Here is a 12,048-nt window from a genome sequence, read left to right as displayed (position 1 = left end):
TGAAATATGTGAAAAAATTAAAGCATGCATAAATATTTTGGCTACATCCATAGGGAGGGACGATCTAACCTGTCTAAAGTTTGCCAAGTTATATTTTATCGTTTTTGTCATTTTCTTGATGTGTTTCTTGAAGTTAAGATTTGAATCTAAAATTATACCAAGATATTTAAATTCAGTAACTATCAATTGATTCATTTTTAATGTATTTTTAATATTGATTTCATTTATACTGTACGATACACTACTGTTCAAAAGAAGTCCCTTATGATCAAACATTTCATTTATTTGATCAGAAATACAGTAACATATCTTTACAATTTAAAGTTGGCATGAAATGAAAATTCGCCCTATCTATTTTCTAAGTGCATGTTAAAGATCTTATTGTAAATGATTCATCCATGTACTGCATATACAGTATCTTCTTTTTTTTTTACTTCGTAATTTTTAATCAAAAAGTACTGCATCTTCTGTTTCCAATTATATATGCAAGAATTCCCTCATCATTTAGTCTGCTTAAACCCACCCCTGCAAGCTTGTCTTCATCTTTCTCCGCCAAGTCTTTTTCCTTTACTGAAAAACACTTAAATTTACACCTAATTTCCAACATTGAATCTCCTAATGCAGTCCCATGCAAAGCATGCTGGGAACTACAGATCTACTGCTCTGTTAGTTAAGTCAACAAAAATGATTCCTAACAGAAAATGATTACGTTAGTAAAATATGTACTAATGTGAGTGGATTGAGCAGTTGTGATAAAATGTTCAAGAACTGTGTCATTTAAAATTAATAACATGTATGTCACTGTTGTTTCTGCTCAGATGGAAGCAGGAAAATCCAGAATATCCAACCTTTCACCAAAAAGGATCTGGACTCAGCTGGCCTTGGTGACCGCATACGGGATATTAGTTGCATCTCTTATGTGTATCCAGACTTAAAAAAGACTGATGTATTTGAGAAATTCTTTACAGGCAAGTAACAGGATCTTTTAAAGATAATATCTTTCCGTAGTTTTTTTGGGGTTAAAAATTATCCAAAATACATTTTTGAAAAAATACATAACCAGCCAGTGTTCAAAACCATCTGCTTGCCTTAGCTCGATTCAAAGCGGTAAGCTTGTAATAATGTTTTTAACTCCAGTGGTACTGGTGGATTTCCGCGGGAGATTCGAGCATGTCTTTGGGTCATTACGTCACATCTGTACACATAAAGAAAGAGTCTCGGCTAGTCGGCTATATTGTGTGTGAGGATGCTGGAGGTGGAGATTTATAGCCTTTTCTCACAGCACTTTATATAATTAAACTTATCAATTTGATGGCGGATCCAGAAAGGTTCAAACGACAATCACCAGTGACAACTGGAGACTCAACCGCTGTAAAATGCAAAAGACTTCGTTCGGACTTCGGCGTGAAAAAAAGAGACTGCAACCGGACCCATGCGAAAACAAGGGTACATATCGGAAGGACGAAATGTAGTCACGCAATGCTGACGTTGTTAACATTAACAATTTGAGAACAAAGTATAATTTGCACGGTTTTACGTGATATGATAAGCGATTGTTAGATTTAATCAGCGCGATTTACTGCAATGTCAGAACCAGAACAAAAGTGGATGTTACTTACTTGTTCAGATGACTTTTTCTGGTGAAAATTATTATGTTGGTCATACTTCCAAAAAGAATAATCTGTGATTCTGAATGCCAGTATCCACACCGGCGCGGTGACTGACAGCTGCACACTGTCCTCAAACATTGTGTTCATCCGCGCTGTGCCGTGTCGAGGCGATGTCGAAGTACAACTCACGTAAAGTTGATAATTCCGCGAATGACTGCAATTGCAGATTTCGAACAGAGATGGCGACAAAGAGGAAAAACTGCGGACTACAGCTTTAAGGTTTCACCAAAAAAGAGAAAATGCACAAAATGTATCTGTATATTTGAATATTTCTTTAAAAATGATGCATAACAGAAACAGTCCAAGATTTATGCTTCTGTTTTCTTGTGTCCTGAAACAGTGATTTCCCCCCCTACTCCTGATGGATACCTGCCATTCAAACTAACAACAGTAGTCAACTCGTGAGTACAATTTTTTCTGTAAATGTATATTACGCTTCATAGATTTTTTAAAGTGAAGCATAATTTAATGAGCACAGAGCCATTTTCTTATGTTAACAACAATAACTTGGGGTATATATAGAGAACTGCTTCTATATTAGGAAATTAATTCAAGTCATTTAATTTGATCACAAAGTATTGAAGACATTGACAATGTCCTTCACATAATTATGTTTTCTTTCATGATAAGAGGAGACCTTAGCTCCTCCACTCCCAGCATGCCACCTCAGACTGACCTCCCTCCGGATTTCTATGACCAATCTATTGTCCCAGTCTATGGACTAAACATGTGCGTATTGGAGCAATCAGATCTTCTATGAAACAATCAAACAGCCACAGATGTCCACATTGTTGCAGTATAGTTATTTTTAAAAGTCTTAATTGTGTGGTGTGTAAAATACCTCTTTTCTCCCCACAGGAATCAGAATCATTTCTCACCGTAAGTATAGTTATACTTTGGCTTCGGAAGTTCATTCACATCTGTCTGTTCGTGGATCATGTAGGAATGTAAACGGCAATCATATTTTTTGATCAGAAGGCTTTGTTGTAAACTTACACATCAATGACAAGCTTTGGAGGCATCCTAGCCAAAACAGTCTCTAATTTGAAACACTGTTAATGGGCATATAAAGCTTAAAAGAGCTCACAATCTTCTACAAGTAGAGTCTGACATTAGCCCATTGCTAAGCTAACAACAAAATACTTTAAGCACACACACACAATTTATTTTAATAGTTTTCAGTACTAAATAAAATGCACTACTATTCACAGTTTAAAAAGTCTTAAAAAATACAGTAAAAACTCTAATATTGAGAAATATTATTATAATTTAAAATAGCCATTTATTTACTGTTTTTTTAATTGTAAAATGTAAATTATTTTTGTAATGGTAAAACTGAATTTTCAGCATCATTACTCCAGTCTTCAGTGTCACATGATCCTTTAGAAATCATTCTAATATGCTGATTTGGAAACCTTTTTTTTGGTGAAACCAAGACTCTTTGATAAATATAACCGTTGTGTTTGTTAAAGGAAAACTTTTAAAAGTCACTTTTGATCAATTGAATGCATCCTTGCTGAATTAAATGGTTGATTTCTTTAATAAACAACACTGTTGACTGTTGTGATTCTATTGCCCTTCCCAGGCATCCTAGTAATTGTACACCCACATATATGCCAGACCCCGTGTCTGGTCAAGGACCAATCTACCCGCCATCCATGTAAGTCACAGTCACATAAAATTCATGTTATATGCAAATCCCTTGTATTTAAAGTCGTCATGAAACGGAAGTTGAGATTGTCCTTTTTTCCTTATTGTGACGTGTATCCGAGTGAAACGGCTTCTGAAATTAGAAAAAAATGTAGGGCGGGGCTTGATTTCGTCCTTCGGGAATTGATTGGATCGTTGGAGGTTGGGCGTTGCTAACAAAATGGAGGCAGATTTGAATGCCAGTTTACAGTCAGTTGTGGAGGATTTCTCTCCACCGGACTCCCCACCGTTACCCTCCCATGAAGAATTTTTAATTGAGGAACCCGACGATAATAATTCAAATGCAGGAATTCGAGCCAGCGGGCACGCAGACAAGGTTGTTTAGGGATAGGAAAGAGGACGTGAGGAGCGCAACCAAAAATGCACCTAAACACCATATTTGCTGGCTGTCAGTGACACTGACAGGTTTCTGAGAGGCGGGCCAGAAACGAGACAGACCCCAATAGCCACGCCCTCTAGTAATAGTTTTTGACCGGAAGAGAAGAGAAGTCGTTTCGAGGGGGGAGGGAAGGGTCACGTATTTGATTAAAGATTATAAGGGTACATGAATTTTTTTAAAAATAATGAAGTGCACAGATAAATCATTTATAATAAACACTACAATATTACAACACGAATGGTAAAATTTGATTTCATGACGACTTTAAGAAATGCATACAGGTTTTTTTTTTTTTAGGTAAACTATAGCATAGGTCTTGGCATCAATCACACAGCTGTTTTTTATTAACATTGTCATTTTTCTTTATTCTATAACAGGCCACCAGCTCCCTCAGATGAACCCATAGACATGGATTCGCTGGAGGGAATTTTGGATCAATTTGATGTACATCATTAAGAGGTACAGTCCCTCTGTTCCTTGTGGAGATCTATCAGATGGCTTGGGGCTCCATGGACTTCCAGAGCAATTCATATGTCCTAAAAGGACACATTACCCATTTGTTCCAAAAACAAGTGTATCTGTAGGGATGGAAATTATCGCATGGATTGTATAACAACTCGGCATCACACTCGCTTCCTCCCGCAAACAAAAAAACATGCAGTTTAAAGGACCAGTGTGTTTATCTCAATAATCATAGGAAATGTTTAATAGCAACTTGTATAATTTCTATGAGAAAGCAGGTGAAGTGTTGGCAAAAAGAGCCTTTGCGCATTAGCTTGTAGTACCTAAACTGCTTAGTCATTCCCTGTTTCTGTCTAATGAATACTCTTGAAAGCAGCATTGTAACTGACAAGTGAAACAGGAAATTGTTTGCTATCAAGTGGTTGTATTTTCCATTGACAGACCAAATAGATTTAACTCACACATTTTTGTATACCAGAAGGTTTTTTTTATGATGATCATGATGCAGAAAAAAACATATTTAGTATATTTCAGTGTGGTTATGTCACCAGAGTAGATTAACAATATTTTACTCAATGTCCTGAATGAGACAGATTGTTCAGGGTACAGACACAGATTTGGTGAGGTAAGCAGAAACAAATAGCATCACATGTGCTCTTTTAGACATAGGCAAAAGTTTTATTAAACTATATGCAATTATTACTTTTGTACCATTTTCCATATAAACAGTTTTTCATTCGGCTGTTTTATTTGCATGAGTTGTTTGTAATGGCATTTTCAATACTCAGTATTCATATGATTCTAAAGTCAGCTTTGGCCAGTAAAGCTAAAATCACAGTTTTATTATCTGCATATCACTTGTGAGTTTTACTTAGCTCTGTCATATATCATTTGTTCCTTAATGCCGGGGACACACTTAAGGACTAGCTGAAACATTCTAAGACTGAACTGAACACACTTACAGACTGTTTCCAACAACTGGAGTAGATTTTAAACACCGACTGTGAACACCGACTGAACGCAACTGTCTTTGACTCGGCGCGTTTTGGCATGATCAGTCGTAAGTATCAAATTACATTCGTAATTGTCCTTACAGTCATTAAGTGTGTCCCCACCTTTACTTGCACAATATGATCTATAACTCAATTTTGCAAGCCTCTCATTACATAATTTATGAGTATGAATCATGTAAAATGCATCTTGTGTGGACAAAATAACTAAGTTTTCATATAAAAAGTAGACATAATGCTGTCTCTACGAACTCTACAGTGTTCTATGTGTTCACCTCTTCTGTATTTAGTCCTTAGTGCTATAGGTCATCAACTTTCTTAAAATTTAAATGTAATATACATTTTCCTTTCCATAAACTGTGATTTTTTTGCCTTTCAACAATACTGTTCTATATCTTGTAAAATATAAATCTTTCATCTTAGTGCTTTGATTAGGAAAATATCAAATGGGATGTTTTTCAAAGGTGCCATCTGTAACTGTCTGTATGTATTTAGTCCTTTTTGGGGAATACCACACAATTTCGTCTCTGTTGTCTATTCAGATGTTCTTTCTGTAGCTCTAACGGATGATTGTGCTAGATATACTCCTGCCTGATTATATTGATCCTGAAGATTTCATCAAAATCCTGTTACCTGCCAAAGAAGAGCATAAAGCACTTAATGCATTTGTCATTGAACAATGTCAAAGTTGCAATTTTTTTCATTTAATACATGTGACCAAAAATGTAAAGCAGGTATATATGATTTTTTTTCCCAAAGAAATATTCAAATTTCCATGTTAAAAATCTGACAAATAAAGTCAAAATGCCATTCGAGACTCTTGCCTAAGAATTCAATAGTTCTGGATTTCTACAGAATAAATTATTGTCTCGTTTCATAAAAGTAAAAAAGAATAATTTTGCGTTGAATGAAGATTACTGTTAATTTAAAGAGAGTAAAAAAAACAATTGTTAATGAAATATATGCACTGTGGCATTATTTCAGACTCCACCCTCATTAAATTACCAAAGAAGAGACAGTTACTAACTTGAAATGATTATTTATACTCAGCTAGCTTCAACAGTCAAAAAAGGTCATCTTTACATTTAGCACAAGACTTTGATGACAAAATGAAATCTGATTTTACAGAGCCCTATGGTGAGCCCTCTGGTCTCCCTTCAGTCAGATGTTGAACAACAAGACACTAGTAGAAGAGTGGAAAGAGTGCAGAGAGGAAAAGAGTGACAGAACACCTGGGTGGAGTAATTGCCTTTTCATTCTATCAGATCCATGTGCTACAAGAACATTAATGTGCATTTAAATCCAGACATCTCAGTCGCTCAGCAATCCTCTAATCGCAGGCCAATGAGGAAGAGGTGATTAAATTACCTTAACAAATCCCTCTCCATCTGTGGAAAAACAGGAATTGTCACTGTATCCATAATGGTTTGAACCAATTTTGCTCATTAGTGAGGTTTTAAATTTCTTTTACAATAAATTACGCAAATATTCTCTTGCCCGAGACAAAATATCATTGCTTTTGCCTAAGTTTAGCTATGTACACACAAAATAATGCCAAACCCATTCATCTGAACAGAAAATGTATGCATGCAGATTTATGGCAGAAAAAGTTCATTGAAACTGCCTGAAACAGTAGTTTTGAAAATGACATGGTGAGGGGGATCAAGTGCTTGTATCAGGTAAAAGTTATGGTATAACAATAAACTAGTTGAGTTTTGCATGTATATATATATATATATATATATATATATATATTATGAATTATGTGTGACTGTGCTTCTTTTAAAGAAACACATTCTGGGCCATTAGGCCACAGTTAAAACGATACAACAGCTTGAGACAGACTCAAAGAGGGATCCAAATTCCCAAAGGATTTATGAAGCTTTTAGTCATGAATGAACATCCAGCTAACCCAAGATTTAAAGGAATGTTTCCTTCATTTTGAGGGATAGAAAAAAGAACATCGCATTGATACAAACAAGGCGAATGGTGGAAATGGAAGAGCCAAACTGGAAAACACACACACACACCAAGCACAACTGAATAATGCCGACTGTAAGTAAAATGTAAAGAAATCTGTTGCAAAATGCTAATAATATTGTACACGTGTCACATCTCTGAAAAATCAAAGAAAAAATAAACTGAAATGAAATGAATGTGTGAGATTTCAACCCTGTGAAACTGGAAAGCATGCAGAAGTCCACTTCTAGCGTAGTTCACTCTTAGTAGACTAGAAACGACAGAGGTGCCCCTGAGCGGCGTTAGCCACCTGATCTCGCTCCCTATACCTGGAGGTACAGAGCGCAGTCCTCAGCAGGAAGTCCTCATCTTACCCTCATTCTTAGTCTTTGGGAAGGGGTTATAGTGTCTCGATTGCCTTTGGAAGTGTGTGTGTGTGTGTGTGATTCTCCCTATGGCAAACTTTGTTGGTATATTGGAGGTGTGTGAAGATGAGGTGTGTGAAATGATCGTATGTATGTGTTGCTTCAGGGATTCAAAGTTTCCTGGCAGTGTTTATAAGGCTTGTGTTTTGAGCTCAATCGGTTCTCCTCTGGTCTCCTGTTGGGCTTCGGCCTCAGAGGGTCGGTTACCCTTGAGCACGGCCAGTCGCTCGGACAGGCCGCGCATGCGTGGAAAGAGCATGAAGTCGTACAGCAGGGCGCCCATAGCACCGCCGATGATAGGGCCCACCCAGTAGACCTACCAGAACAGACAGAAAACTGTAACGTTTATGATTCAATACGCAAAATGTTTCTTCATCTGAATATGATGGAAATGTGCCTCACCCAATGGTTATTAAAGTTCCTAAACAGCACAGCAGGCGCAAAAGACCTGGCAGGGTTCATTCCAGCTCCAGTGTAATACATCTGCAATGAGATTCATGTCAAGTCAAATTTAGTGTTTTCCACAATACGTTCTGTTTCATAGCAGCTTTACAGAAAATCATGATGTAAATGTTTATAATATCTTAATGTCTTCATTTAATAGATTGTGACAATACAAGCAATTGAGATATACCCTGGTTAAAACCAGACCATTCTCAGTTGTAACTGAGTTGTGGTCTGGCAAAGCGTCATAGACAAATCATTTCCAGAGGAGCGTCACCAACGGACGTCGCGGTTAGACCTAAACCCAATCAGAGCGACGAAGGAGATGACGTATGCAGAGCAGCGGTGAAACTCCGTGTGTTGTTCTTTCCTCGGTTTTTAACAAAAAGGAAACGTTCAAATCGCTTAAAACAGACGCGATAGCTGATTCGAACGAGTGATGTTCGACGGCGGCATCCATCTTTGTAATGTAGGCTACAAAATCTGCTTCAAAATCCTAGCGCTGTCGTCATCGTGTAAAGCCCGCCCCAACGTTTCTGATTGGTGCCGCGATTTCGACGGATTGGAAATGGGCTTGAATGAGGCTAATTGAGATATGCTATGTAGTATTAATCGCCCTACGCAAATTAATCTAAAGAGCTGGGCGATGATATAGTTACATTTTGCGACGATATATATATATATATTTTAAAAAATGCTTTTTAATAAACCATGCATTTCATATAACCAATAGTGCCAGTGACCTTCAACTGGTGGGTCTTGATCCAAAAAAAATTTGTTTAGTTATGGCAAATTAAATATTTTACAAGGGAGAAAATCATGATCAAAGATTCATGTCACTTGAAGGGATAGTTCACCCACAACTGAAAATTCTGTCATGATTTATTTACTCTTATGTTGTTCCAAACCTGAATGACTTTCTTTCTTCTGTGGAACACAAAATGAGATATTTTGAAGAATGTTTCCACCATTTTTCCCCCCATACAATGAAAGTAATAAAACAACACTGGACCTTTATTGCCTTTCATTGAATGAAAAAAAAAAACCCTGAGACTTTTTATCTTTTAAAGATCTCCTTTGTGCTACACTTGAGAAATAAGGGCATACGGGTTAGGAGGAGCAGGAGTAAATTATGACAAAATTGTCATTTCTAGGTGAACGATCCCAGCTAATTACTTAATTACTATAGTAATTAAGTAATTAGCTGGGATCGTTCACTTGCTTTACTTGCTTAGCACATGAAACAAACACTATAGTGTTTGTTTCATGTGCTAAGCAAGTAAATCTCACCTGAAGTTTTTTTTTTTTTTACTCTTTGTTAACATTTCAGTGCTGTTTTGCATTGGAAAATCTGGGCCATGAGGCAAAAACCAATGCACAAGCACTGCTTTTAAGACTGAATCTGTCATGTGGATGGCCTCTTACCCCCAGCAGGTGACCCACAAGCACTGAGAAACCAATGGACAGGGCAGCAGACCCCAGTCGCCCGTTTCGCCTCTCATCCGTCACAGCAAAGACACAGACTACAAGTTGCAGAGTCAGGAATATCTCTATGGTGGTGGCCATTCCCAGACTGATGCCTGGCTGAAGCTGAAAGCATATATACGCATACGCTGTAGGAAAAACTGCCAAAAAATTATCCAAAATACACTTATTGTCTGTCCACTATTACTTTCATGTGAAATTATCTTTTTTTAACATCTCTATGGTTTAAAACATTGATCAATCAGTTTGTATCACTTGTAAATAAGCCATTATTTGAACTAATGAACTCACTGATTGAAATACACCTTCTTACCGTGTTCAGGGCCAGATTGCCTCTCATATTGCTTGGCGTGACCCCATACAGCACAGCGGCTCCAGCCAGCGCGCCCAAGCACTGAGCACAGATGTAGAAGAAAGCACGAAACAGGGACATCTGGGAGCCAATCAGGTAGGCGAACGTGACGGCTGGGTTGATGTGGCCACCGCTGATGTGGCCGATGGACTGGATGAGTGTGGCAGCTGCCAGCCCGAAGCAGAAGGCGACTTGGAACACGTTGTGTGGCCCGGTGGTCCAACGCAGAGCTGCTCCCAGCCCGAAGAACACAAAGAACATGGTGCCGTAGAACTCGGCAAACACAGCCCGCCAAAAAGACATGGACCGGAACTCCCACATGGCTGCTATAACTCAGAGGCGATGCCAAAAAATATGGAGGGACTTGAGAGTGAGAAGGAGAAGAACCTCCAAGAGCTTCCTCTCAGATCTGGATGTGTTCCCTTTGAACACAAAGGCGTATAAACTATGGAAAACCGAGCATAAATGCCTCTATAACCTACAAAGAAGTTCGCGTGAAAAGCAACCCTGCTTCACAAGACTGAAATCATTTGCTCCGTTAATTTCTATCTTGGGGTTTTTGTCATAAAACCTTAAGTGTGAAACTGGCAGGTGATCTCTGCATCTACGTGAAAGTTCGAGATGATATTTAATAAAAGAACACGGATAGACAAATGATGAGCATGTCCTGCAGATATTCAACCTCTCTGATGGGGAAGTGAGAGGCCACAGGGGTATTTATAATGACCGTGACCCTCAGTGACACTATAATCCTTTGGCTGAATTGTGGGAGGGGGCTGCAGACAAAACAACAAATCAAATCAAAAAGTTTTTAACCCTTTTCTGTCCTGCGCTTCCTTTTAGCTCATGATCATCACCGCAAAACTTACAATATTTTTGCCATTGAGGAACGGTGGAATGTTAAACCAATCTTGCTGGGAAATTTAACTTTCAACTTAGTTTTCAACTAAAAATAAACATCTCAAACTGGAGGAGAAAGGTCATTAAAGACACAAAATGTTCAGAAATATAAATTTTTTAACAGCAGGTGAAAGGGAAATGGTGTATTAATAAGATGTGGGAACATGATGACATTTAGAAGAACAGCTGCTGAGAATCACTGTCCCATCCCAGCCCACAACAGAGAACAGTGTTTAGGAACTGCCTCTTCTCTGGCCCCGGCTACAACACCAGGGCCCCTAAAAGGGTCTAGAGCCCTTCACAGTGTGGATTAAGTGCTGACACAAAGAAACAAACCCTCTCATACAACAGAAGGAAGCCTCACATGGATGTAACCTATCATAACTAACACTCCACATGCACAGGACAGAAAAGTCTATGGGTTTTTTAGTAACAACACCAAAATAAAATAACACAATTAAATATCACATATTTATGTAAATATAATATTTGCCAGATGTTTTATTCTGCTTCGGTTTAAAATAAAATTCTACATTATTATATAATAAAATTATGCATAATATAAAAATATAATATAATATTTGGCAGATTCTTTTATTTAAAGTGATACACATTGCTTTCAAAATATAGAATGCAATGTTAAGCTTTGGATAAATGCATCTGACAAATGCATTGTAGTACACATTGTGGCGCTGAATCATTTCAAACACTTTGCTTGTGGTATTTAATAGTTGTGTCATCATCAACACACAGCAGACCACACAAATCCCATGCTTGTGAAACCATTTTTACTGTAACCGCATGAAATAGTGATTTTTCCTCTGCACACAATGAGGGCTTTGCCGTAGCACCTCCATTCAGTGGTCAGGGCAGAGCCAGTTGGTCCTGTGCAGAACTGATTAGGCAGAGTTTTACATTGTGTGTGCTGGCGGGACTGCTGGCCTGAGGCCCAATAAAGCTCTGGAAAATCCATGTTTGGTGGCAGGAGGTGATAGTGGGGCGAGGGCAACACTGAGCCTCTTCTCTGGGCAATCACGGTGAGCTAGTCTAGTGAAAGGATACTGCTTCGCTTGTGCTTTTGCTTTCATTTGGGATGAACCAAAATGCTGGCCGCAACAGTTTCTGTTGCCTTTGATTCAATTTTTTGTGTGTGTGTGTGTGGTCGGGCCATTGTCTCAAATGATAGGTGCTTTATTTGCAAATGTTATTAGAGCAAGAAGTGTGACAACTGGTCTAAACGCCAAAGTGTGAA

The 12,048-nt window shown here is 38.1% G+C and overlaps 2 protein-coding genes across 2 annotated transcripts in view; one reads left to right on the top strand and one right to left on the bottom strand.

The window, feature by feature from the left end:
• The window catches only part of stat6 (signal transducer and activator of transcription 6, interleukin-4 induced), a 39,809-nt gene extending 34,683 nt beyond the window's left edge, over window positions 1-5,126 (top strand). Inside the window, exons 16-21 of the mRNA XM_056238705.1 lie at window positions 819-968; window positions 2,011-2,071; window positions 2,301-2,399; window positions 2,529-2,549; window positions 3,256-3,330; window positions 4,137-5,126. Of these exons, the coding sequence (XP_056094680.1) occupies window positions 819-968; window positions 2,011-2,071; window positions 2,301-2,399; window positions 2,529-2,549; window positions 3,256-3,330; window positions 4,137-4,215 (485 nt within the window). The 3' untranslated portion in view covers window positions 4,216-5,126. The remainder of the gene's footprint in view (window positions 1-818; window positions 969-2,010; window positions 2,072-2,300; window positions 2,400-2,528; window positions 2,550-3,255; window positions 3,331-4,136) is intronic.
• A 1,342-nt stretch (window positions 5,127-6,468) lies between these two features.
• On the bottom strand, window positions 6,469-10,683 carry mipa (major intrinsic protein of lens fiber a). Its single transcript, XM_056238704.1, has 4 exons — window positions 9,858-10,683; window positions 9,485-9,649; window positions 8,018-8,098; window positions 6,469-7,931 (listed from the first exon to the last, which is right to left on the bottom strand). The coding sequence occupies exons 1-4, from the start codon at window positions 10,215-10,217 to the stop codon at window positions 7,746-7,748; spliced, it is 792 nt and encodes a 263-aa protein (XP_056094679.1). The 5' UTR covers window positions 10,218-10,683; the 3' UTR covers window positions 6,469-7,745.
• Between the last annotated feature and the right edge of the window lie 1,365 nt (window positions 10,684-12,048).

Source organism: Rhinichthys klamathensis, unplaced genomic scaffold (assembly GCF_029890125.1).
Source record: "Rhinichthys klamathensis goyatoka isolate OS25496 unplaced genomic scaffold, OSU_Roscu_1.1 h1tg000020l_1, whole genome shotgun sequence".
In the NCBI taxonomy this organism is placed as follows: domain Eukaryota; kingdom Metazoa; phylum Chordata; class Actinopteri; order Cypriniformes; family Leuciscidae; genus Rhinichthys; species Rhinichthys klamathensis.
This window is presented reverse-complemented; position numbering and strand designations above follow the sequence as displayed.